This window comes from Salvelinus fontinalis, chromosome 8 (assembly GCF_029448725.1).
Source record: "Salvelinus fontinalis isolate EN_2023a chromosome 8, ASM2944872v1, whole genome shotgun sequence".
NCBI lineage: Eukaryota > Metazoa > Chordata > Actinopteri > Salmoniformes > Salmonidae > Salvelinus > Salvelinus fontinalis.
In genome coordinates this window covers 4,174,721-4,202,244 of record NC_074672.1, presented here as the reverse complement: position 1 = coordinate 4,202,244, position 27,524 = coordinate 4,174,721, and the positions used below count along the sequence as shown (strand labels likewise).

Sequence of the window (27,524 nt, the reverse complement as noted above, 5' to 3'; positions counted from 1 at the left end):
GGTACTATGGCCTTCCGGAGGACATCTCTAGGAGACAGAATCTCCTTCCTGAGCGGTATGACAGCTGCGTGGTCCCATGGTGTTTATACTTGTGTACTATTTTCCGTATAGATGAACGTGGTACCTTAATGGGTTTGGAAATTGCTCCCAAGGATGAACCAGACTTGTGGAGGTCTACAATTCCTTTTCTGAGGTCTTGGCTGATTTCTTTTGATTTTACCATGATGTCAAGCAAAGATGCACTGATTTTGAAGGTAGGCCTTGAAATACATCCACAGGTACACTTCCTATTGACTGAAATGATGTCAATTAGCCTATCAGAAGCTTCTAAAGCCATGACATAATTTCCCGGAATTTCCCAAGCTGTTTAAAGGCACAATCAACTTAGTGTATGTAAACTTCTGACCCACTGGAATTGTGATACAGTGAATTATAATTTAAATAATCTGTCTAAACACACAAGTGTGATGATAATGATAGTTTGTCGACACTTATGGTTTGTCAGGACTTGTGGCTAGATGGCGTGGGCCTACATCTCTATCTAGTTGTCGCGTCAGGGACTACAGTTGTTGAACTGTACCATTTTAGCTAAGCCTAACCCTAACCCTTTTCCTAACACTAACTTCATTCTCCTAACCTGTTACATTAGTTCTCCTAACCTGCTGCGTTAGTTCTCCTAACCTGCCGCGTTAGTTCACCTAACCTGCCACGTTAGTTCACCTAACCTGCTGCGTTAGTTCCCCTAACCTGCTACGTTAGTTCCCCTAACCTGCTACGTTAGTTCTCCTAACCTGCTACGTTAGTTCCCCTAACCTGCTGCGTTAGTTCCCCTAACCTGCTACGTTAGTTTTCCTAACCTGCTGCGTTAGTTCCCCTAACCTGCTACGTTAGTTCCCCTAACCTGCTACGTTAGTTCTCCTAACCTGCTACGTTAGTTCCCCTAACCTGCTGTGTTAGTTCTCCTAACCTGCTGCGTTAGTTCTCCTAACCTACTGCATTAGTTCTCCTAACCTGCTGCGTTAGTTCTCCTAACCTTCTATGTAAACAAACCATCAGGTTCAACAAACCATCAGTATCACCACACCGGATACTGTTCCACAAGTTCCTCATTAGTCGACGCATCCCACAGTCAGATGCTATGGTACCATTTATGTTACGTACGTCTGTCCACGAAAGATTATGTATAGGCTGGTAGTGGTTATGAAAAACGGTTTAGAAATGCATGAACGGGGGCCTCCCCTGTGCCGGGTGGCACTGCTAGCTGACTCTGTCGCAGCCGGCCGCGACCGGGAGGTCCGTGGGGCGACGCACAATTGGCATAGCGTCGTCCGGGTTAGGGAGGGTTTGGCCGGTAGGGATATCCTTGTCTCATCGCGCTCCAGTGACTCCTGTGGCGGGCCAGGCGCAGTGCGCGCCCACCAAGGGGGCCAGGTACACAGTGTTTCCTCCGACACATTGGTGCGGCTGGCTTCCGGGTTGGAGGCGCGCTGTGTTAAGAAGCAGTGCGGCTTGGTTGGGTTGTGCTTCGGAGGACACATGGCTTTCGACCTTCGTCTCTCCCGAGCCCGTACGGGAGTTGTAGCGATGAGACAATTTAGTAATTACTAGCGATTGGATACCACGAAAATTGGGGAGAAAATGGGATAAAATGTAAAAATATATATATATATATATAAAAATGCATGAACGCAGCAACATTCTACATTTATCAACTGGATTGGGTTTCGGAATTATGTATCACGTTGTCAATATAATTTGTCGACAGTATCATTATTGTTGATTACAGCCAACTGTCAGTTCAAACAAAGTGCATGGTTATTAACGGTTTGAATGAATCAAATCTGGTCTAGAGATTAAGTGGGTTTGTAGAAAGGGAATTGGAGAAATTGCTATCATCTGACTTACTTTACTAAGCAAATTTGTATAGTTAAAAAATATATTGGGCTGCAGCCTAACCAGGTTCTGGTTTATCTGACAAATAAGCAACCTATTTGAAAACAATGCAACAGCCTACCTGTGTTGATTCAATCATGTGCGTATAGACTATGCAATGGCTGGAAATCTTGAGAAATGAGGTAAAGTTTTAAATAAAATAAAATTGAAAAAATGTAAAAACTTGACATAATTTGCTTATCCTTTATTGAGAAATCAGTAAAAGTAGATGGCCTTTTTAAAATGATTGAATAAGAGTTTCAGTTTACTTCCTGAATTGACTGTCTTTAATGCAAATTTAGCCCACACCATCCCCGCTTCCCCATCCTCCCTACCCCTAGCTTCCCTGTCTGAGCCCCTGCCGCAGCCTCCTGAGGAGCTCCAGTCTCAGGAGGTCTCTCTCCTTGCGGATGCCCTGCAGCACGGTACGGTTCTCCTGGGCACGGCGCACCAGGTAGGGCAGGGTGCTGTCCACCGAGCCATATGGCACCGACTTGTACACTAAGTAACCCTGCTGGGCTAGGGGGAGGATATAGGGTAAAAAAAAAAGGGGGAGAGGTGGAGAAAAAGAGACACAGAAGCAAAGGACAGAGAAAGACAGAGGGAAAGGACAAGGAGATAAAGAGAGGGCGTTGAGGGGACAGAGGGAGGACAGGAGAGAGAGAGAGAGAGACAAAGGCAGGAGAGAGGGACAGAGAAAGGACAAGGAAGTAAAGAGGGAGAGGTTAGAGAGGATGGGTGGGGGAGAGGAGACAGAGAGAGGAGAGGAAGAGGGAAGTATAGAGAGAGGCAGAGAAACAAGGAAAGATGGATATGGGAAGAAAAAAGTAAATAGTATGCACAACACTATCTTAAATCTATGTAGCTAAGCAAGGAAAGGCAGAATAGGGACTTGAGTTTCCTTGACGATACACTTGAATAGAAGTTGGATTTGAAGGGAGAAAGGAACCTTACCGAGAGTGAGAGACACATGGTCACACATCCCCAACAGTTGACCAAAACACACAGATCCACCATCTTTGTCTATTCCCAGCTCTCCCATCCTTAGGACAGATGTCACAATACCAATTCAATGTCATGTAATGGATGTGCTGCATTCGAGGCTTTACATAACTTTTACCTCTGGGGGTGCTCTTGAGCCAAAAGAGGTTCCCCGAAATGGACAGGAATATTTCTACATTTGAGGTGAAACGTGTGTGAATCTTACCGTTGAACTGCACGCCTGACGGACTCCTCGTTGTGCGTGGCGACTATGATCCGGTAGCGCTGAGGGTCCCGGGAGATGAGTTCCAGCAGGACGTCCAACGATCCGTTATAACTGCAGGAGCACGACGACATTATGGAGATACACAATGGCATGTTGTGACATAGCATTACCATATCAATGATATTTATAAATGAACATATCGTAACAAAACCATTAATGGTTAAAAACATTCCCGATAATCAATCTTTTTCTCGCAAAATGTGCACTTGTTCACTCCTGTTTCATGGATTTCAAATGAAACAACTGTTATAAGAGATATGGTGGAAACTCCCTCTAGTCCGGGCTAACACCAATCCAGTGCTTAATTTGATGATTGAGTCCAGGTGAGTCCAATGAGTGCAGATGCGCGTGACGGGGAAAGGCAGGTGTGCATACTGATGGTGGCAGGAGTGCGCAATGCTGGGGAGCCTGCGCCAAGGAGGGAGAGCGTTGACAGTACCCCACCCTCTAGAAGCGCCACCCGGCGTCCCACCTGGGCGAGCCTGACGGGACGGCCGAGGCACGGGTGCTGAGCAAGCCGGCTGGGCGTAAACTCCCGACGAACCGACAAAGGCATGGGAGCCTGGTGAGCCAGCTGAGGCATAGGAGCCTGACAATCCGGCCGAGGCGAGAAACGCCTGTCGATCCCGCTGCTGCGTGGGAGCCCGATGATCCGGCTGAGGCATTGCAGCCTGACGAACCGTCTGGGCGTAAAAACCTGACGATCTGGCTGAGGTCCAACGTGGGATGGGCGCTTTCCGAGCCAACCGGGGCAAGAACCTATCGAGCCAGCTAGGGTTTGACAGCCCGACGCAGGAGTGGCTTTGGGATAAGTCTCTGAATGTCCTTGAGTGGCCCAGCCAGAGCATTTACTCTCCCCATCCAACCTTACAGAGCTTGAGAGGATCTGCAGAGAAGAATGGGAGAAACTCCCCAAATACAGGTGTGCCAAGCTTGTAGCGTCATACCCAAGAAGACACAAGGCTGTAATCGCTGCCAAAAGTGCTTCAACAAAGTATTGAGTAAAGGGTCTGAATAGTTATGGAAATTATGTAATTTGCAAAAACAAATTGTCCAGGCTAACACCAATCCAGTGCTTAATTTGAGCCAGATCCTGCCAGGAATTTGACGTCAGTCTGATTTGACTTTGTTTGTCCCGGCACCCATTTGCCTTGATCCGGTAGCTCTCAAGGCATGATTTATAAATTGTTTCACTGTTCGCACTGTAGACATTCTAATAAAATTCTAATCAAGTTACCTCCTCGTTATTTCTCCCGCCCCAGAGAAAGACCATAATGTAAAAGCAAGGTGACAATTCTGTGTAATCATCCTATCCTGCCACACTGATTCCAGACCTGCTCTCTTATTTGTATATAGAGGTTATGGGGAGGGCCGGTGGGCTAAGTAACTTATCTTGACACAGGTCTTGGTAGTGGTGGTCAGCTGGTGAAGAGGTCCCTACGTAATCACGTCACGTAGCCTAGGCTAGTCGTCTCCCTACTGGATTTGAATTGTAGGAAAGCCAGATTAAAAATGGATAAGACAAGGCAATCGAACTTGATGACATCTTTCAAGTCCAGAAATTCAGAGAAATGTGTTGAATCGAACCCAAAACGAGCCAGAGATCAGTCAGTGCCAGAGGAGAGGAGTGAGGGGCAAACTGCTCCTGATGGCGATGCCTTGGCTAGCAAAGATGCTAATCCCTCCAGTTCAGCATCACCACCGGAACCTCCACTAGCTAGTAGGCCTACTAGCGAGTCAGACTCAGTGGGAGAGGGAGGTGGGGACTTGGGGGGGATGGGGGCAGTGCATCCACTGACAAAGTGCTCGGAGTAGATGCAATTTGCAGTTCAAGAACAAGCAAACGTCCAGTACCAGTCAAAAGTTTGGACACACCTAATGATTCAAGGGTTTTTCTGTATTTGTACTATTTCCTACATTGTAGAAAAATAGTGATGACAACAAAACTATGAAATAACACATATGGAATCATGTAGTAACCAAAAAAGTGTTAAACAAATCAAAATATATTTTATCTTTGAGATTCTTCATAGTAGCTACCCTTTGCCTTGATGACAGCTTTGCACACTCTTGGCATTCTCTCAACCAGCTTCATGAGGTAGTCACCTGGAAAGCATTTCAATTAACAGGTGTGCCTTGTTAAAAGTTCATTTGTGGCATTTCTTTCCTTTGAGACATTCAGTTTTGTTGTGACAAGGTAGGGGTGATATACAGAAGATAGCCCTATTTGGTAAAAGACCAAGTCCATATTATGGCAAGAACATCTCAAATAAGCAAAGAGAAATGACAGTCCATCATTACTTTAAGAAATGAAGGTTAGTCAAGCTGGAAAATGTCAAGAACTTTGAAAGTTTCTTCAAGTGCAGTCGCAAAAACCATCAAGCACTATGATGAAACTGTCTCTCATGAGGACCGCCACAGGAAAGGAAGACCCAGAGTTACCTCTACTGCAGAGGATAAGTTCATTATAGTTAACTACACCTCAGATTGCAGCCCAAATAAATGCTTCACAGAGTTCAAGTAACAGACACATCTCAACATCAACTGTTCAAAGGAGACTACGTGAATCAGGCCTTCATGGTCGAATTTCTGCAAAGAAACCACTACTAAAGGACACCAATAATAAGGAGAGACTTGCTTGGGCCAAGAAACACGAGCAATGGACATTAGACGGGTGGAAATCTGTCCAAATTTGAGATTTTTGGTACCAACCGCCATGTCTTTGTGAGACATAGGTGAATGGATGATCTCTGCATGTGTGGTTCCCACCGTGAAGCATGGAGGAAGAGGTGTTATGGTGTGGGGGTGCTTTGCTGGTGACACTGTCAGTGATATATTTAGAATTCAAGGCACACTTAACCAGCATGGCTACCACAGCATTCTGCAGCGATACGACATCTCATCTGGTTTGCACTTAGTGGGACAATAACCCAACACACCTCCAGGCTGTGTAAGGGCTATTTGACCAAGAATGACAGTGATGGAGTGGTGCATCAGATGACCTGGCCTCCACAATCACCCAACCTCAACCAAATTGAGATGGTTTGGGATGAGTTGGACCGTAGGTTGAAGGAAAAGCAGCCAACAAGTGCTCAGCATGTGTGGGAACTTCAAGACTGTTGGAAAAGCATTCCAGGTGAAGCTGGTTGAGAGAATGCCAAGAGTGTGCAAAGCTGTCATCAAGGCAAAGGGCAGCTACTTTGATTTGTTTTACATATTTTTGGTTACTACATGATTCCATATGTTTTATTTCCTAATTTTGATGTCTTCACTATTATTCTACAATTTAGAAAATTGTAAAAATAAAGAAAAACCCTTGAATGAGTAGGTGTGTCCAAACGTTTGACTGGTACTGTATATCCCCTGACTTGTCATATATAGTTAATAGTTGGGCTGCACAACATACAAAAAGGTAGGGAGCTTGAAACGACTGGAGGGATTAAACTAGCAAAAGAGTGGGTGGGATATACAATAAATTAACATCCTATACCTCAGACGTAAAAAAAACAAAAAAACAAAGAGCCCTCAGAAAAAAGTTTTTGAATATGCCCGAACCAAGGCGCTTTTGGTGGTAGCAAGCCTTGTAGATAAGGGTAAAGAGGACACCCACTCTGAAAAGATAGACACTACAGCCCGAGTCTTCAGAACAACCTTAGAAAGAGGCTAAAAGTTATAGCCACAGGACCGCTCATGGCTTAGATGAAGAAATTGACTGACAGGAGTTAAATGGACTTGACATGGGGAGAGTCATTGTTGGGAGGTTTTGAAAACCAAGGTAGGATTTTATTTTTTCTTTACAAACTTGTTTGGTACTGTGAAGGTAATCTGAACATGTGCTTCATATTATCACATATACAGGAAGCCTATATATTCGCATATGTGTGTTCTGCTGCAGCCTACATTGATATATTTTATTTCAAGTTATATTCTGATATTGTGATATTTGTTCTACTGCTACATTGATGTCTTGAAAATTATATGAAATTTGGGTCTTGTAAGCCCCACAGCTGAGTATGTGTGTGGGGTGTGTTCTGCAGTGTCGTCTAAAAATGTTGCTCGATGTTGATATCTTGAAAATTAGGATATAAGAAATTTGGACATGTCTAAGCCCCGCAGCTATGCGCAAGTACGTGGGCATCCTGCAGTGACATCTAAAATGCTTTGAATTAATCAGCACCTGTCCGTTTCACCACAATAGACAGCTACTTGGATGTTTTCTCTGTCTGCTACGCTGCAACATTGTGTTTGACACTTTTCTTCTCAATGTGGTCCCGGAACCTCAGAGCCCTCCAGATACCCACCCCTCTCACGCTCACTACATGTTCCGGGACCTCCCGATTTACAAATTAAGCACCGCACCGCACCAATGGTTTAATGCATGGGGAGGAGTGTACACAGGTGCAGACTTGAGGAGAAATAATTGATTATTTGGACATTGGTTATTTGAATGTCGGGAGAGTGGTGCTTGGTGCACCACTCCGTCATATAACATCTTTCGTCACCCCAAAAACCGACATGCACAAGAGCGTTACCTGTCATTGGTGTGCTCCCAGGATTCGTGAACAGGTTCTGACCACCCCTCACTATTGGCCAGTTTCCTTTCTTTGTCCATGTACGCCCCTCTCACAAGCTTCACACCCAGACAAAAGGACTCGCTGATGGACAGGCGGACGGCCTCGAGCAGGAGAGACCGCGATTCCTGAAGGGACAGGAAGACAGAGGGGGGAGAAACAGAGAGAAAGTAATGAAGGGTGAAACAGAGAGAGAGGGGGGGGGGGGGGGGGGTGAGAGGAAGAGAGAGGACATATTAGCAGGTATTGTATTAACCACAAGCACAATTACATTTTATAGGAAAAACATATGGTGAAACGTGAGTAAAACTGTTGTGAAATTGCTGAGTAGTAGGCTATGACTAGGTTTGTCATTAAGCTCCTACGTTACTCCTGATTTTGCAATACATTTACAATCTATAGAAATATAAGGACACTGTAAGAGGGCTTGTCCTCATCAAGGGTCATAAAAACTACATTTCACACTTGGGAGTCACCAGGAAATAGGGCCCTGTACATACAGTTGAGGTCGGAAGTTTACATACACTTAGGTTGGAGTCATTAAAAATCGTTTTTCGACCACTCCACAAATTTCTTGTTAACAAACTATAGTTTTGGCAAGTCGGTTAGGACATCTACTGTGTCCATGACACAAGTCTTTTGTACAACAATTGTTTACAGACAGAAAATTTCACTTATAATTCACTGTATCACAATTCCAGTGGGTCAGAAGTTTACATACACTAAGTTGACTGTGCCTTTAAACAGCTTGGAAAATTCCAGAAAATTATGTCATGGCTTCAGAAGGTTCTAATAGGCTAATTGACACCATTTGAGTCAATTGGAGGTGTACCTGTGGATGTATTTCAAGGCCTACCGTCAAACTCAGTGCCTCATGGGAAAATCAAAAGAAATCCAAATCCAACAATTGTAGACCTCAACAAGCCTGGTTCATCCTTGGGAGCAATTTCCAAACGCCTGAAGGTACCACGTTCATCTGTACAAACAACAGTACGCAAGTATAAACACCATGGGACCACGCAGCAGTCATACCGCTCAGGAAGGAGACGCGTTCTGTCTCCTAGAGATGAACGTACTTTGGTGTGAAAAGTGCAAATCAATCCCAGAACAACAGCACATGACCTTGTGAAGATGCTGGAGGAAACAGGTACGAACATATCTATATCCACTGTAAAATGAGTCCTATATCGACATAACCTGAAAGACCGCTCAGCAAGGAAGAAGCCACTGCTCCAAAACCGCCATAAAAAAGCCAGACTACGGTTTGCAACTGCACATGGGGACAAAGATCGTACTTTTGGGAGAAATGTCCTCTGGTCTGATGAAACAAAAATAGAACTGTTTGGCCATAATGACCATCGTCATGTTTGGAGGAAAAGGGGGATGCTTGCAAGCCCGAAGAACACCATCCCAATCGTGAAGCACGGGGTGGCAGCATCATGTTGTGGGGTGCTTTGCTGCAGGAGGGACTGGTGCACTTAACAAAATAGATGGCATCATGAGGATGGAAAATTATGTGGATGGAAAATTATGTGGATATTTTGAAGCAACATCTCAAGCCATCAGTCAGGAAGTTAACGCTTGGTCGCAAATGGGTCTTCCAAATGGACAATGACCCCCAAGCATACTTCTAAAGTTGTGGCAAAATGGCTTAAAGACAACAAAGTCAAGGTATTGGAGTCCCATAGAACATTTGTGGGCAGAACTGAAAAAGCGTGTGCGAGCAAGGAGGCCTACAAACCTGAGTCAGTTATACCAGCTCTGTCAGGAGGAATGGGCCAGAATTCACCCAACTTATTGTGGGAAGCTTGTGGAAATGTTTGACCCAAGTTAAACAATTTAAAGGCAATGCTACCAAATGCTAATTGAGTGTATGTAAACTTCTTACCCACTGGGAATGTGATGAAAGAAATAAAAGCTGATATAATTCATTCTCTGTACTATTATTCTGACATTTCACATTCTTAAAATAAAGTGGTGATCCAAACTCACCTAAGAAAGGGAATTTTTACAGGGATTAAATGTCAGGAATTGTGAAAAACGGAGTTTAAAAGTATTTGGCTAAGGTGTATGTAAACTTCCGACTTCAACTGTCAACAGAGCATTCGGAAAGTATTCAGACACTTTTCCACGTTTTGTTACGTTAGTTTTATTCCCAATTTTTTTTTTTTATCCTCATCAATCTACCATAATGAAAAAACAAAAGCAGGTTTTAAGAACCCCCCCCCAAAAAAGAACATGTGGATAAGTTTACACAAGTATTCAGACACTTTATTCAGTACTTTGTTGAAGAACCTTTGGCAGTGATTACAGCATCGAGTCTTTTTGGGTATGACACTACAAGCCTGGCACAACTATATTTGGGGAGTTTCTCCCATTCTTCTCTGCAGATCCTCTCAAGCTCTGTCAGGTTGGAGGGGAGTGTCGCTGCACAGCTATTTTCAGGTCTCTCCAGAGATGTTCAATTGGGTTCAAGTCCGGGCTCTGGCTGGGCCCCTCAAGGACATTCAGAGACTTGTCCCAAAGCCACTCCTGCGTTGTCTTGGCTGTGTGCATAGGGTCATTGTCCTGTTGGAATGTGAACCTTCAGCCCAGTCCGACCTCCTGGGCACTCTGGAGCAGGTTTTCATCAAGGATCTCTCTGTACTTTGCTCCATTCATCTTTCCCTCCATCCTGACTAGTCTCCCAGTCCCTGCCGCTGAAAAGAATCCCCACAGCGTGATGCTGCCACCACCATGCTTCACCATAGGGATGGTATTGGCCAGGTGATGAGCGGTGCCTGGTTTCCTCCAGAGTTGATGCTTGACATTCAGGTCAAAGAGTTCAATCTTGGTTTCATCAGACCAGAGAGTCTTGTTTCTCATGGTCTGAGAATCCTTTAGGTGCATTTTGGCAAACTCTAAGTGGGCTGTCATGTGCCTTTTACTGAGGAGTGGCTTCCGTCTATCTACTCTACCATAAAAGCCTGATTGGTGGAGTGCTGCAAAGATGGTTGTCCTTCTGTAAGGTTCTTAAACAGAGGAACTCTGGAGCTTTGTCAGAGTGACCATCGGGTTCTTGGTCACCTCACCGACCAAGGCCTTTCTCCCCGATTGCTCAGTTTGGCCGTACGGCCAGCTCTAGGAAGAGTCTTGGTGGTTACAAAGCTTCTTACATTTAAGAATGATGGAGGCCACTGTGTTCTTGGTGAGCTTCAATGCTGCAGAAATGTTTTGGTACCCTTCCCTAGACCGGTGCCTCGACATAATCCTGTCTTGGAGCTCTACGGACAATTCCTTTGATCTCATGGCTTGTTTTTTGTTCTGACATGCACTGCCAACTGTTGGACCTTATATAGACAGGTGTGTGCCTTTTCAAATCATGTCCAATCAATTGAATTTACCACAGGTGGACTACAGTCAAGTTGTAGAAACATCTCAAAGTTGATCAATGGAAACAGGATGCAGCTGTGCTCAATTTTGAGTCTCATAGCAAAGGGTCTGAAAACGCATGTAAATAAGGTATTTATGTGTTGTTTTTTTATACATTTGCAAAAATGTCAAAAAACCTGTTTGCTTTGTCATTACGGGGTATTGTGTGTAGATTCAAATTCTACTTATTCCATTTTAGAATAAGGCTGTAATCGAACAAAATCTGGAAAAAGTGAAGGGGTCTGAATACTTTCCGAATGCACTGTAAGTTCTAGAACTGATGTAAAACACATTTGACAACGGTTGAGACAATGAATAGATATTTCTGATGAATTTGTCTGCGCTATTTTTTTTACACAACCATTCATTGTGGGGGAGGGGGGGGAGAGATACAGACACAGACAGACAGACAGACAGACAGACAGACAGACAGACAGACGAATAGGAATCAAAATGGAGCTGAAAACTAGACTACCTTAAGGTAACACTGGTAGGTGTTCCAGATCCAGGCGCCATCTTGGTTGAACTTCTTCATCATGGCCATGGTGACGAGCGAGAGGGCAGGGTTCATGTATGTATACTCTGCGTCGACCAGAACTCGTACTTTGTTGGCACTGGTCTGAGAATGAAACACATACAGTAATGGCACTTTGGTTACACTTTACCTAAAGTCATTCTTATGTCTATAGTGTGTAGGCCTGGGCTTTCTAACCCTGTTCCTGGAGAGCTACCATCATGTAGGTTTTCAATCCAACCTCAGTTGTAATTAACCTGATTCAGTTGTTCAACCAGCTAATTATTAGAATCAGGTATGCTAGATTAGGGTTGGAGTGAAAACCTACAGGACGGTAGCTCTCCAGGAACAGGGTTGGAAGCAGATAGTATGTTAGTACATGTGAATACAATGTTGTAACTACAGCTATTAATGAGTAGTTACATACATGTAACTGCCCAAATGAAGGAAACACCAACATAAAGTGTCTTAATAGGGTGTTGGGCCCCCATGAGCCAGAGAAGCTTCAATGCAACGTGGTATAGATTCTACAAGTGTCTGGAACTCTATTGGAGGGATGCGACACCATTCTTCCATGAGAAATTCTATAATTTGGTGTTTTGTTGATGGTGGTGGAAAACACTGTCTCAGGCTCCGCTCCAGAATAAGTGTTCAAATTGGGTTGAGATCTGATAACTGAGAGGGCCATGGCATATGGTTTACATTATTTTCATGCTTATCAAACATTCAGTGGCCCCATCTACTCAAGTGTTTTCATTTTTTTTGGCAGTTACAGTTGAAGTCGGAAGTTTACATAGACCTTAGCCAAATACATTTAATCTCAGTTTTTCACAATTCCTGTCATTTAATCCTAGTAAAAATTCCCTGTTTTAGGTCAGTTAGGATCACCACTCTATTTTAAGAAAGTGAAATGTCAGAATAATAGTGGAGAGAAGGATTTATTTCAGCTTTGATTTCTTTCATCACATTCCCAGTGGGTCAGAAGTTTACATAGACTCAATTAGTATTTGGTAGCATTGCCTTTAAATTGTTTACCTTGGGTCAAACGTTTTGGGTAGCCTTCCATAAGCTTCCCACAACAAGTTGGGTGTTTGTAGGCCTCCTTGCTCGCACACGCTTTTTCAGTTCTGCCCACACATTTTCTATGGAATTGAGGTCAGGGCTTTGTGATGGCCACTCCAATACCTTGACTTTGTTGTCCTTTGGCCATTTTGCCACAACTTTGGAAGTATGCTTGGGGTCATTGTCCATTTGGAAGACCCATTTGCGACCAAGCTTTAACTTCCTGACTGATGTCTTGAAATGTTGCTTCAATATATCCAAATAATTTTCCTTCTCATGATGTGAAGTGCACCAGTCCCTCCTGCAGCAAAGCACCCCCACAACACAATGCTGCCACCCCTTTGCTTCACTTTGGGATGGTGTTCTTCGGCTTGCAAGCATCCCCCTTTTTCCTGCAAACATGGCAATGGTCACTATGGCCAAACAGTTATATTTCTGTTTCATCAGACCAGAAGACATTTCTCCAAAAAGTACGATCTTTATCCCTGTGTGCAGTTGCAAACCGTAGTCTGCCTTTTTTATGGCGGTTTTGGAGCAGTGGCTTCTTCCTTGCTGAGTTGCCTTTCAGGTTATGTCGATATAGGACTCGTTTTACTGCGGATATAGAGACTTTTGTACCTGTTTCCTCCAGCATCTTCACAAGGTCCTTTGCTGTTGTTCTGGGATTGATTTGCACTTTTCACATCAAAGTACATTCATCTCTAGGAGAAGGAACGCGTCTCCTTCCTGAGCAGTATGACGGCTTTGTGGTCCAATGGTGTTTATACTTGCGTACTATTGTTTGTACAGATGAACGTGGTACCTTCAGGCGTTTGGAAATTGCTCCCAAGGATGAACCAGACTTGTGGAGGTCTACAATTTTTTTTCTGAGGTCTTGGCTGATTTCTTTTGATTTTTCCATGATGTCAAGCAAAGAGGCACTGAGTTTGAAGGTAGGCGTTGAAATACATTGTAACGTCCTGACCAGTGTTCTTATGTGTTTTGCTTGTTTAGTGTTGGTCAGGACGTGAGCTGGGTGGGAATTCTATGTTGTGTGTCTAGTTTGTCTGTTTCTGTGTCCAGCCTAATATGGTTCTCAATCAGAGGCAGCTGTCAATCGTTGTCCCTGATTGAGAATCATATATAGGTGGCTTGTTTTGTGTTGGGGATTGTGGGTGGTTGTTTCCTGTCTCTGTGTTTGTGTTCTGCACCAGATAGGACTGTCTCGGTTTTCACGTTTGTTGTTTTGTATTGTTGTAAGTGTTCACAGTTCGTTAAATTAAACATGTTGAACACTAACTGCGCTGCATTTTGGTCCTCTCCTTCATCCCAGGAAGAAAGCCGTTACATACATACACAGGTACACTTCCAATTGACTCAAATTATGTCAATAAGCCTATCAGAAGCTTATAAAGCCATGACATCATTTTATGGAATTTCCCAAGCTGTTTAAAGGCACAGTCAACTTAGTGTATGTACACTTCTGACCCACTGGAATTGTGATACAGTGAATTCTAAGTGAAATAATCTGTCTGCAAACGATTGTTGGAAAAATGACTTTTGTCATGCACAAAGTAGATGTCCTAAATGACTTTCCAAAACTATAGTTTGTCAACAAGTAATTTGTGGAGTGGTTGAAAAACGAGTTTTAATGACTCCAACCTAAGTGTATGTTAAGCTTCCGACTTCAACTGTATCTGTAGGTACAAGGGCTATTTCAGGTAAAGTTTTACCGACTCTTTTACATCTAACTTCATGACAGGAATATCATTGCATGTGGAAAACAAGATATATTACGGGGCACATGGAGCATTGAAGCAAGAAATATAATTTAATGTGGAAAAGAAGATACACGACAGGACACATGGGCCATCTAAGTATAAATTGTATAAATAAATGTATGTGGACAATACCAGTGGAGGCTGCTATATTTGCATAAGCAAATAACAGGTGCCAATATTTCAGAATTTATGAAAATAAAATGTTTTCTCTCCATACCTCGCCCACTTTGTTGAGCCTCTGAAGGCCGCACAGGAAATGTGTGTTCTCGCTCTCCTGTAAACCGGGGAAGCTGATTGGCTGTGAGAAACAGAACCAGACAGTGGATCAGTCATCACTCTAGACTAGGTATTCCCAAACTAGGGGGATACACACAATGCAGTCGGGGGTACGCCAAATAAAAATGTGATACACATCATAAAAATACATTTATAAATCTACTTTTTTTCATATTTTCAAACAGTCCATTTAGTAAGGCCCACGTCCATAGAGACACATACCAGCTCCACTGGTAGTACTGCTACTACCAGCAGTACTACACCTGCACCTGTCGACGACACAAGTTGTTCTGCTTCCATAAGCACATCCAATGCTAGCATCAGTAATTCTACATTTGTTGTTAGCCCAACTAGCATGAACACTGACAGTTATGAATCTGTTGTAGCCGAAGAGCTACTGCCCCTGTACCCGGGAAAGCACCGAATAACAGACAGGGACGTTGGACCATCGAAGAGGCACAAATATGATGAGAACTACATTCATTTGGGGTTCACTTGTACTGGGAGTAGTACCTTTCCTCAGCCACAGTGTGTTAAATTTGCAAAAGTACTATCTCACAACTCAATGAAACCTTCACTCTTGCGCAGACATTTAGAAACAAAACATGCCAATTTGAAAAATAAGCCACAGGAGTGTTAGGAGTGAGAATTAAGACGACTTTTGATGCTGGGGAAAAGGCCCAAAAAACTATACAGACAATGCCTTCATCAAACAACACAGTTTCACGACGCATCAGTGACATGGCTGGAGATGTATTGAAACAATTACTGCTTCGCATACAAGCCAGTGAATTATATGCGTTACAGCTGGATGAGTCAACAGACGTGGCAGGCCTGGCACAGTTCCTGGTATATATATCCGTTACGTTTATGGGGGGTCAATTAAGGAAGACATCCTCTTCTGCAAACCACTGGAAACCAGGACAACAGGAGAGGATATTTTTAAAGTACTGGACAGTTTTGTGACATCAAATGGACTTTGGTGATCAAGATGTGTTGGTATCTGTACTGATGGCGCAAAAGCCATGACAGGGAGACATAGTGGAGTGGTAACGCGTGCAAGCAGTTGCTCCCGATGCCACTTGGGTACACTGCAGCATCCACAGAGAGGCTCTTACTGCCAAGGGAATGCCTGACAGCTTGAAAGACGTTTTGGACACTACAGTGAAAATGGTTAACTTTCTTAAAACAAGGCCCCTTAACTCTCATGCATTTTCTGCACTATGCAATTATATGGGCAGTGACCATGTAACGCTTTTACAACATACAGAAGTGCGCTGGTTATCAAGGGGCAAAGCATTGACACATTTTTTAAATTGAGAGACAAGCTTATAGTTTTCTTTACTGACCAAAATATTCACTTGTCTGACCGCTTGCATGATGACGAGCTTCTCACACGACTGGCCTATCTGGGTGATGTTTTTTCTCGCCTGAATGATCTGATTCTAGGATTACAGAGACTCTCCGCAACTATATTCAATGTGCGGGACAAAATTGAGGCTATGATTAAGAAGTTGGAGCTCTTCTCTGTCTGCATTAACAAGGACAACACACAGGTCTTTCCATCTTTGTATGATTTTTTGTGTGCAAATGAACTCAAGCTTACGGACAATGTCAAATGTGATATAGCAAAGCACCTGAGTGAGTTGGGTGCGCAATTACGCAGGTACTTTCCCGAAACGGATGACACAAACAACTGGATTCGTTATCCCTTTCATGCCCTGCCTCCAGTCCACTGAACAAGAGAGCCTTATCGAAATTGCAACAAGCGGTTCTGTGAAAATCTAATCAGAAGCCACTACCAGATTTCTGGATCGGGCTGCACTCAGAGTATCCTACCTTGAGAATCTGTGGTATTACTTAAAGATTGCTGTACACCAGCGGAACCCATCCAACTTGAAGGAGCTGGAGCAGTTTTGCCTTGAAGAATGGGCAAAAATCCCAGTGGCTAGGAGTGCCAAGCTGATAGAGACATACCCCAAGAGACTTCCAGCTGTAATTGCTGCAAAAGTGGCTCTACAAAGTATTGACCTTAAGGGGGTGAATAGTTATAAAAGCTAAAGTTTTCTGTTTTTTTGTCTTATTTCTTGTTTGTTTCACAAGAAAAAATATTTTGCTTCTTCAAAGTGGTTGGCATGTTGTGTAAATCAAATGATACAACCCCCCCAAAATACATTTTAATTCCAGGTTGTAAGGCAACAAAATAGGAAAAATGCCAAGGGGGGTGAATACTTCCGCAAGCCACTGTACTTATGTGAGAGTGGATTCTCGGCCCTCACTAGCATGAAAACTAAATACAGGCACAAGACTGTGTGCGGAAAATGATTGAAGACTGAGACTCTCTCCAATACAACCCAACATTGCAGAGTTATGTGCAACCTTTCAAACACACCCTTCTCATTAACCTGTGGTGAGTTATTCACCAAATTAGGTTTTATATGTAAGATGGTTAAATAAAGAGCAAAATTGTTGATTATTATTATATTATTATTTGTGCCCTGGTCCTAAAAGAGCTCTTTGTCACTTCCCGCGAGCCTGGTTGTGACAAAAACTCACACTCATTCTTATGTTTAATAAATGTATTGCATAGTGTGTGTGTGGCAGGCTTACAATGATGGCAAAAAAACAACATTTGAGAGTGCGCTGACCCTGGTGTTTGAAGGGGTACAGGACTATGAAAAGTTTGGGAACCACTGCTCTAGACTTATAAATAGAGAGGCATCTGAACATCTCACAAAATGGCTCACCCACCTCTCCGTCCATGGCTCTGACTAGGAGGTCTAGGTCATACTGTTGTTCTGAGAGCAGGGTTGTTAGCTTCACCTAAGTACAAAGGGAAGTGTGTCAACAGAGATCTGGGCCCGCATTTATCAAGTGCCTCAGAGTCGGATTGCTGATTCAGGATCGGTTTTGCCTCTTAGATCATATTGAATTACATTATTATGGACAGGGAGGACCTGATCCTAGATCAGTGTCCACGTAACCGGCCCTTTATTGGAAGATATTGTTAATAAATAATAGAGAGATAGTTATACACAAGAGCTAGAGTGGTCACAGACCTGTTTGTGCGCTTACAATTTCAGTCCTTGTCAAGGTAAACATTGTGTGTCATAACAATGAGTCACAAGAAGTTGGTATGACAGCACAAACAGACTGGCACTCAGGCTACACAGGAATGTAGTGTTTATTGCTTATAATATATATTTCATAAGGACAGGAAGACAGCAGGGTTGGGGTATATGGGGTATATTCCATTAAAAATTCAGTAAATTCAGGATGCAAACTGAAATTCCAATTCTCCTCAAGGATTTTCGATGATTAAAATGTGGAATTGGAATTTTACGTTACCTCCTGAATTCACTCTATTGAAATGGAATTGGCCGCAACCCTGCAGGACAGTACAATTCAAATCATTTAGTCTTCAAAGGTCTAATTAATACCATGATTACACGGTGTTTCAATAGAAAGGCAATCACTTACATGAACTATGCTCCTGGCAGAGTAAAAGGGTTTTAGTCAAGTAGGTCATACACTTACACACAGCTCTGGACTGAGCAAGGCAGTGATCTTCAGCTGCATCATGGGATCTTTGCTCCATGCATTGCTATGGGACATGTCGACACATTCCAACATGGACGCCAGGTTGTCGTTGTACCGTCGCTCCCTGTTGACAATTGATGTTTGACCACATGCATTCAGACTGAAACCTATTCCATATTTTTTTAAATTATTATTCTAATTTTGTTTTTCCCCTTTTCTCCCCAATTTCGTTATATCCAATTGGTAGTTACAGTCTTGTCTCAACGCTGCAACTCCCGTACGGACTCGAGAGAGGTGAAGGTGAAGAGAGGTGGAGGTGAAGAGCCATGCGCCCTCCGCAACACGACCCTGCCAAGCCGCACTGCTTCTTGACACACTGCTTGCTTAACCTGGAAGCCAACCGCACGAATGTGTCGGAGGAAACACTGTACAACTGGCGACCATGTGCATGCGCCCAGCCCGCCACAAGGAGTCGCTAGAGCGCGATGGGACAAGGACATCACGTCCAGCCAAACCGTCCCCTAATACGGACGATGCTGGGCCAATTGTGTGCCACCTCATGGGTCTCCCGGTCGTGGCTGGCTGCGACACAGCCCGGGATCGAACCCGGGTCTGTAGTGACGCCTCAAACACTGTGATGCAGTACCTTAGACCACTGCGCTACTCGGGAGGCCCTTCAATATTTCTGAATGAAAACAAACATTGAAAATAGTGAAATAGATCTTTATCATCAATTGATGTAAAGTGCTGTATGAAACCCATGTAATTGCACTATGTATGGTAGCCGAGCATTGCCAGCGTAAAACCCTTTTCACACCACTGAGCCAAACTGAACTGAGCCTGGTTACATATCTTTAATCTATTTTGTACATAATATTGCTGCTACCGTCTCTTATGACCAAAAATAACTTCTGATGTCCAGGCCAGAGATAACTTACCACAAACTTTTTATTTAACGAGTCCGACGAGCCCAACGTGAACGACATACTACTTTCCCGGGAACAGGCCCAAATCCCCGTCATTTGCGTGAAGAGACAACGGAGAAAAAGAGGACGAAGGTCAGGCTGCCTTCTGAGAATTCGTAGGCGATCGAATAAACCTTCCGTTCTTCTAGCTAACGTGCAATCATTGGAAAATAAAATCGACGACTGACAGGGAAGATTAAACTACCAACGGGACATTAACAACTGTAATATCTTATGCTTCACGGAGTCGTGGCTGAACGACGACATTATCAACATACAGCTGGCTGGTTATACGCTGTATCGGCAAGATAGAACAGCGGCCTCTGGTAAGACAAGGGGTGGCGGACTATGCATATATGTAAACAACAGCTGATGCACAATATCTAAGGAAGTCTCAAGGTTTTGCTCACCTGAGGCTGAGCATCTGTTCCTAGGCCGTCATTGTAAATAAAAATTTGTTCTAAACTGACTTGCTTAGTTAAATAAAGGTAAAAAACATTTTTTTTTATAAGTCTCATGATAAGCTGTAGACCACACTGTATACCTAGAGAGTTTTCATCTGTATTTTTCGTAGCTGTCTACATACCACCATAGACCGATGCTGGCACTAAGACCGCACTCAATGAGCTGTATTCCGCCAACTTTACCAAACACACAGAAACGCATTCAAAGCTCTCCTCCACCCTCCATTTGTCAAATCTGACCCTGATTATATCCTCCTGATTCCTGTTTACAAGCAAAAATTAAAGCAGGAAGCATCAGTGAATCGGTCAATAAAAAAGTGGTCAGATGAAGAAGATGTTAATCTACAGGACTGTTTTGCTAACACAGACTGGAATATGTTCCGGGATTCTTCCTATGGCATTGAGGAGTACACCACATCAGTCATTGGCTTCATCAATAAGTGCATAGATGACGTCGTCCCCACAGTGACCGTACGTACATACCCCAACCAGAAGCCATGGATTACAGACAACATCTGCACTGAGCTAAAGGCAAGTGCTGCCACTTTCAAGGAGCGGGACCCTAACCCAGAAGCTTATAAGTAATCCCGCTATGCCCTCCAACGAACCATCAAACAGGCAAAGCATCAATACAGGACTAAGATTGAATCGTACTACACCGGCTCCAACGCTCGTCGGATGTGGCAGGGCTTGCAAACCATTACAGACTACAAAGGGAAGCACAACCGCGAGCTGCCCAGTGACACGAGTCTACCAAACGAGCTAAATAACTTCTATGCTCGCTACGAGGCAAATAAAACTGAAACATGTATGAGAGCACCAGCTGTTCCGGACGACTGTGTGATCACGCTCTTCCGCAGCCGAAGTGAGTAAGACCTTTAAACAGGTCAACATTCGCAAGGCCGCAGGGCCAGACGATTTAACAGGACGTGTACTGCGAGCATGCGCTGACCAACTGTCAAATATCTTCACTGACATTTTCAACCTCTCCCTGTCTGTAATACCAACATGTTTTAAGCAGACCACCATAGTGCCTGTACCCAAGAACACTAAAAGGTAACCTGCCTCAATGACTACCGACCCTATTTGCATTTCGCCCTAACAGATCCACAGATGATGCCCTCTCTATTGCACTCCACACTGCCCTTTCTCACCTGGACAAAAGGAACACCTATGTGAGAATGCTATTCATTGACTACAGCTCAGCGTTCAACACCATAGTACCATCAAAGCTCATCAATAAGCTAAGGACCCTGGAACTAAACACCTCCCTCTGTAACTGGATCTTGGACTTCCTGACGGGCCGCCCCCAGGTGGTAAGGGTAGGTAACAACACATCCGCCACGCTGATCCTCAACACAGGGGACCCTAAGGGGTGGGTCCTCAGTCCTCTCCTGTACTCCCTGTTCACTCATGACTGCATGGCCAGGCACGACTCCAACACCATCATTAAGTTTGATGACACAACAGTGGTAGGCCTGATTACTGAAAACGATGAGACAGCCTACAGGGAGGAGGTCAGAGACTTGGCCGTGTGGTGCCAGGACAACAACCTCTCCCTCAACGTGATCAAGACAAAGGAGATGATTGTGGACTACAGGAAAAGAAGGACCGAGCACGCCCCTATTCTCATCGACGAGGCTGTAGTGGAGCAGGTTGAGAGCTGCTCCACTACAGCCACTACAGCAACTACAACCAAGTTCCTTGGTGTCCACATCACCAACAAACTAACATGGTCCTAGCACACCAAGATAGTCGTGAAGAGGGCTCGACAAAACCTATTCCCCCTCAGGAGACTGAAATTATTTGGCATGGGTCCTCAGATCCTCAAAATGTTCTACACCTGCACCATCGAGAGCATCCTGACTGGTTGCATCACTGCCTGTTACGGCAACTGTTCAACCTCGGACCGCAAGGCACTACAGAGGGTAATACCAAGTAAAAGTATAGTATAGGTCCAAGAGGCTTCTAAACAGCTTCTACCCCCAAGCCATAAGACTCCTGCACATCTAATCAAATGTTATTATCTATGCATAGTCACTTTAAAAACTCTACCTACATGTACATATTACCTCAATTACCTCAACTAACCGGTGACCCCGCACATTGACTGTACCGATGCCCCCTGTATATAGTCTCGCTATTGTTATTTTATTATTGCTCTTTATCTACTTGTAACTTTTATTTCTTATTCATATTTTTTTAACTGCATTGTTGGTTAGGGGATTGTAAGTAAGCATTTCACCTGTTGTATTCTGCACTTGTGACTAATACAATTTGATTTCATCCAGTATAGTTGAACTATCCAAGCCCAGAAGTGCAGTACAGTTTAGCTAGTGTGGAAAGGGGTTTAACATAGAAATATGTCTAACCCAGTGCTCTCTCCCAGGTCCTCTTCAATGGGCACAGCCAGCATGGGCCGGAGTCCCAGGGAGCTCATCTTCTCCATGGAATGGGTGATCTCGCCCTCACTCTCCCCGGCCACAAACTGAGCATATACAGAGGGCCGCAGCAGCAGGGCAAACCCCCTTTTGCCGAGCAGAGTCCGCGCTACAGACATGAGCTGAGAGTGGGAGGAAGAGACAGAAAGAAAAACAGAAAGAAAGAAGGGGAGAATGAGTGAGTCAAAATTATAGGAAAGGGGAGAGCGAGTGAGTGAGTCAGGTACAAATAAAGAGATCGTTTTGGCTAGAGGTAAAGAGAGGGGGATATAAAATTAAAAAGGAGTATGAGAGGCAGAGAAAGAGTGGGCTCTGATTGACAGGGAGGGGAAACCGAGACGGGCAAACACACTTGACTTTTATACATTGACAGACAGCGAGTGCAACAGTGTAAGCATTTGACTGTCTGCACTCACTCACTCACTGATTGAGTTCCAAATGGCACTCTATTCAATATACACTGCTCAAAAAAATAAAGGGAACACTTAAACAACACAATGTAACTCCAAGTCAATCACACTTCTGTGAAATCAAACTGTCCACTTAGGAAGCAACACCGGTTGACAATAAATTTCACATGCTGTTGTGCAAATGGAACAGACAAAAGGTGGAAATTATAGGCAATTAGCAAGACACCCCCCAAAACAGGAGTGATTCTGCAGGTGGTGACCACAGACCACTTCTCAGTTCCTATGTTTCCTGGCTGATGTTTTGGTCACTTTTGAATGCTGGCGGTGTTCTCACTCTAGTGGTAGCATGAGACGGAGTCTACAACCCACACAAGTGGCTCAGGTAGTGCAGTTCATCCAGGATGGCACATCAATGCGAACTGTGGCAAAAAGGTTTGCTGTGTCTGTCAGCGTAGTGTCCAGAGCATGCAGGCGCTACCAGGAGACAGGCCAGTACATCAGGAGACGTGGAGGAGGCCGTAGGAGGGCAACAACCCAGCAGCAGGACCGCTACCTCCGCCTTAGTGCAAGGAGGTGCACTGCCAGAGCCCTGCAAAATGACCTTGCTAATTGCCTATAATTTCCACCTTTTGTCTATTCCATTTGCACAACAGCATGTGAAATTTATAGTCAATCAGTGTTGCTTCCTAAGTGGACAGTTTGATTTCACAGAAGTGTGATTGACTTGGAGTTACATTGTGTTGTTTAAGTGTTCCCTTTATTTTTTTGAGCAGTGTATAATGCACAACATTTGACCAGAGCCCTATGAGCCGGTGTCAAAAGTAGTGACAGCCCTGTGAGCGCATGTCAAAAGTAGTGACACTCACTCATTCACCACTCACTCATTCACCACTCACTCATTCACCACTCACTCATTCACCACTCACTCATTGCCCTCAATTCCTCGCTCTCTCACCCCTTCCCTGGTTCATACTGCTCATGTAGTGTATATCTATTCCCTCCCTCCCTCCCAGTATCTCACCTTCCCACAGTTGTTGACCAGCACTGGGACAGAGCAGAGTTGGAACACCCCTAATGCTCGGAGAAGCTCCCCAAAGCTCTTTACCCTGAAGGCGCTGGGGTCCTCAAAGGTCAACGCAGCGTGGAGGGCATCCGCTGCAAACCCCTGTGACGGTGCCACTGCCAACCGCTCCCCTGTCCTTGGGGCCGCGGTACCCGCAGTACACAACAGCCTCAGCGACAGGAAGTGATGCAATGATGGGCGAAGCAGTGGAGACGTCATCATCGCGGTTGGAGGGCGTCTGGATGGACCCGACGTCTGTATAGATGTGTGTATTTGTATGTGTGTATGTGAATAATGTGCCTGTTAATATGTGTGTGTGTGTGTGCGCGTGTCTGTGGTGTGTTTACTTTCCTTGCTTGCTTAGTTGTGTAGACTCACTTTGCCTTGACCGCTTGTTTATGTATGTGTGACACTGTCAGACTGCTGAACAAGGGAAGATACCCTCAGCTGAGAACCTGCTGAAAGAGAAGAATGAGGGGTAGAGAAAATGTAAACACATACAGAGAAAGAGAAATACAGTACAAGTTAACATTGACCATCAATACAGTTCAGCAATTCACAATTTTTATCCGATAGAGGCTGATAATGAGTATCCCTCCATACACGCATTACATTTACTTTCCACTTAAATTAAAACTTTGACAATTGTACATTATTATAAATCCATGCCTATTAAGTTAACTGTTACTTTCCCCAAATGAGAGTAAACTAAGCCACAAATATGAATTGCTCTGATAGAGATTAGTGGTGGGCACCAATATCGATAATGTTTGATATCGACATGAGCAAGGCATAATGAATAGTTTTATGTAAAAAGCAGTAATGAAGTCCAGTCTGGTGATACAGAAAATATTGTCACCACATATGGTTTGTTTACATAGCAGTTTAGGATAATTAACGTGGCAGGTTAGGTGAATAAACATGGCAGGTTAGGAGAATGAGGTTAAGGTAAGGAAACGGGTTTGGTGCATTATTTTTCAATGAAAAATGTGCATGAAAATGAGTCGTCTCTCGTTGAATGACAACAAAGCCTTTATTGAAGAATCGCTACTGTTGACCAATCACCGACGAAGGGGCGTAGACTTTGGCTCCGAATTTCGGCTTGCCTCCAGAAAAAAAATGATGAGTACCTGAACAGTCGAAAAAACCCTCACTGAAGTCCAAAACTAACAAAAACGTCACAAATTGTCGTCATAATATATGCACAAACTCTACTGAACTGTTTCGGCTAGGAAGCATGAGGACGCCTTTAGGATTAGCTACAATGTCAACAGCTGTTGTCCTCGACGCGACCACTAGATAGAGCGGTAGCCCTACTCCATCTAGCCACAACGGTAGAAACGTAAACAAACCACCTGTGGCAACAAATCATCAGTATCATGACACCTTCATGCACAAAACCCTCTCACAGACCTTCTCACAGGCTCTCAACTTATTATACTTAATTGCCTGCTGATAGATCATCAAAGGATGTCTCTCTGTTTCTCTCCAAATGTGAAGTAGAGCCATTTTTTACATTCAGCAATACTAGGTCAAGGGAAATATTGTATTCTTTCTAAAGAAATATATCTACATATATTTCAGGATGTTGTGTTTCCCTGGAAATAATCAGAATGAATGTAAACATAAAAGTTTTGAAAACATAGCTTGTCTAAAAAAAGTGATCTCTTGGCACAACTTACCCCGGATATAGGGTAAGTTGAGTATGAGGACAGGGTAAGTTGAGCTGCCTTGGGGTAAGTGGGTGTTGGTGCTAGTAGGTAAAAGTTTGATTAATGGAATGGGGTGTGGTATATTGTATATCTTAAATGTATGTCTACATTGATATATACAGGTAACCAAAATAATGGAAACACCAACATAAAGTGTCTTTGGACCACCACGAGCCACCAAAGCAGCTTCAATGTCCATTGGCATAGATTCTACAAATGTCTGGAACACTATTGGAGGGTGGCACCATTCTTCAGAGAGAAATTCCATCATTTGGTGTTTTGTTGATTGTGGTGGAAAACACTGTCAAATCAAATCAAATTGTATTTGTCACATGCACAGAATACAACCGTACTGTGAAATGCTTACTTACAGGCCCTTAAAACTTCTTAAAGCATTGTTGGTTAAGAAAAAATACATGTCAAGAAAAAAATTGAAGATAAAAGTAACAATTAATTAAACAGCAGCGGTAAAATAACAATGGCGAGGCTATATACAGGGGGTACCGGTACAGAGTCAATGTGCGGGGGCACCGGTTAGTCGAGGTAATTGAGGTAATATGTACATGTAGGTAGAGTTAAAGTGACTATGCGTAGATAATAAACAGAGAGTAGCAGCAGCGTAAAAGAGGGTTCTGGGTAGCCTTTTGATTAGCTGTTCAGGAGTCTTATGGCTTGGGAGTAAAAGCAGAAGCCTCTTGGACCTAGACTTGGCGCTCCAGTACCACTTGCCTTGCGGAAGCAGAGAGAACAGTCTATGACTAGGCTGGCTGGAGTCTTTAAAAAAAAAAAAAAAATGCATTCTTTTTTTTTACTTTTAATTTTATCCCATTTTCTCCCCAATTTTCGTGGTATCCAATCGCTAGTAATTACTATCTTGTCTCATCGCTACAACTCCCGTACGGGCTTGGGAGAGACGAAGGTCGAAAGCCATGCGTCCTCCGAAGCACAACCCAACCAAGCCGCACTGCTTCTTAACACAGCGCGCCTCCAACCCGGAAGCCAGCCGCACCAATGTGTCGGAGGAAACACCGTGTACCTGGCCCCCTTGGTTAGCGCGCACTGCGCCCGGCCCGCCACAGGAGTCGCTGGAGCGCGATGAGACAAGGATATCCCTACCGGCCAAACCCTCCCTAACCCGGACGATGCTATGCCAATTGTGCGTCGCCCCACGGACCTCCCGGTCGCGGCCGGCTGCGACAGAGCCTGGGCGCGAACCCAGAGACTCTGGTGGCGCAGCTAGCACTGCGATGCAGTGCCCTAGACCACTGTGCCAACCAGGAGGCCCTCCTGGCTGGAGTCTTTGACAATTTTGAGGGCCTTCCTCTGACACCGCCTTGTATAGAGGTCCTGAAAGGCAGGAAGCTTGGCCCCAGTGATGTACTGGGCCATCGCACTACCCTCTGTAGCACCTTGCGGTCGGAGGCCGAGCAGTTGCCATACCAGGCAGTGATGCAACCAGTCAGGATGCTCTCGTTGGTGCAGCTGTAGAACCTTTTGAAGATCTTTTCAGTCTCCTGGGGGAATAGGCATTGTCGTGCCCTATTCACGACTGTCTTATTGTGTTTGGACCATGTTAGTTTGTTGGTGATGTGGTCACCAAGGAACTTGATGCTCTCAACCTGCTCCACTACAGCCTTGTCGATGAGAATGGGGGCGTGCTCGGTTCTCCTTATCCTGTAGTCCACAATCATCTCCTTTGTCTTGATCACGTTGAGGGAGAGGTTGTTGTCCTCGCACCACACGGCCAGGTCTCTGACCTCCTCCCTGTAGGCTGTCACATCGTTGTTGGTGATCAGGCCTACTACTGTTGTGTCATCAGCAAACTTAATGATGGTGTTGGAGTCGTACCTGGCCGTGCAGTCATGGGTGAACAGGGAGTACAGGAGGGGACTGAACAGGGAGTACAGGAGGGAACTGAGCAGGGAGTACAGGAGGGGACTGAACAGGGAGTACAGGAGGGGACTGAGCACACACCCCTGAGGGGCCCCGTGTTGAGGATCAGCGAGGCGGATGTGTTGTTACCTACCCTTACCACCTGGGGGCGTCCCGTCTGGAAGTCCAGGATCTAGTTGCAGAAGGAGGTGTTTAGTCCCAGTGTCCTTAGCTTAGTGATGAGCATTGAGGGCACTACGGTGT

The 27,524-nt window shown here is 44.4% G+C and overlaps 1 protein-coding gene across 4 annotated transcripts in view; it reads right to left on the bottom strand.

Annotated features, from left to right (window-relative positions):
- Positions 1 to 2,122: 2,122 nt before the first annotated feature.
- Positions 2,123 to 27,524, bottom strand: part of prodh2 (proline dehydrogenase 2) — a 30,085-nt gene continuing 4,683 nt past the window's right edge. For 2 of the 4 annotated variants that reach the window (XM_055930770.1, XM_055930771.1), the window contains exons 2-11: positions 23,635 to 24,134; positions 22,135 to 22,325; positions 18,331 to 18,457; positions 17,545 to 17,616; positions 14,735 to 14,815; positions 11,657 to 11,800; positions 7,732 to 7,898; positions 3,140 to 3,250; positions 2,887 to 2,975; positions 2,123 to 2,451 (exon numbers count right to left, since the gene is read on the bottom strand). In XM_055930770.1, coding sequence (XP_055786745.1) covers positions 2,270 to 2,451; positions 2,887 to 2,975; positions 3,140 to 3,250; positions 7,732 to 7,898; positions 11,657 to 11,800; positions 14,735 to 14,815; positions 17,545 to 17,616; positions 18,331 to 18,457; positions 22,135 to 22,325; positions 23,635 to 23,898 — 1,428 coding nt within the window. In that variant the 5' untranslated portion in view covers positions 23,899 to 24,134 and the 3' untranslated portion in view covers positions 2,123 to 2,269. The remainder of the gene's footprint in view (positions 2,452 to 2,886; positions 2,976 to 3,139; positions 3,251 to 7,731; positions 7,899 to 11,656; positions 11,801 to 14,734; positions 14,816 to 17,544; positions 17,617 to 18,330; positions 18,458 to 22,134; positions 22,326 to 23,634; positions 24,135 to 27,524) is intronic. The other 2 variants (XM_055930772.1, XM_055930773.1) reach the window with 2 other exon arrangements.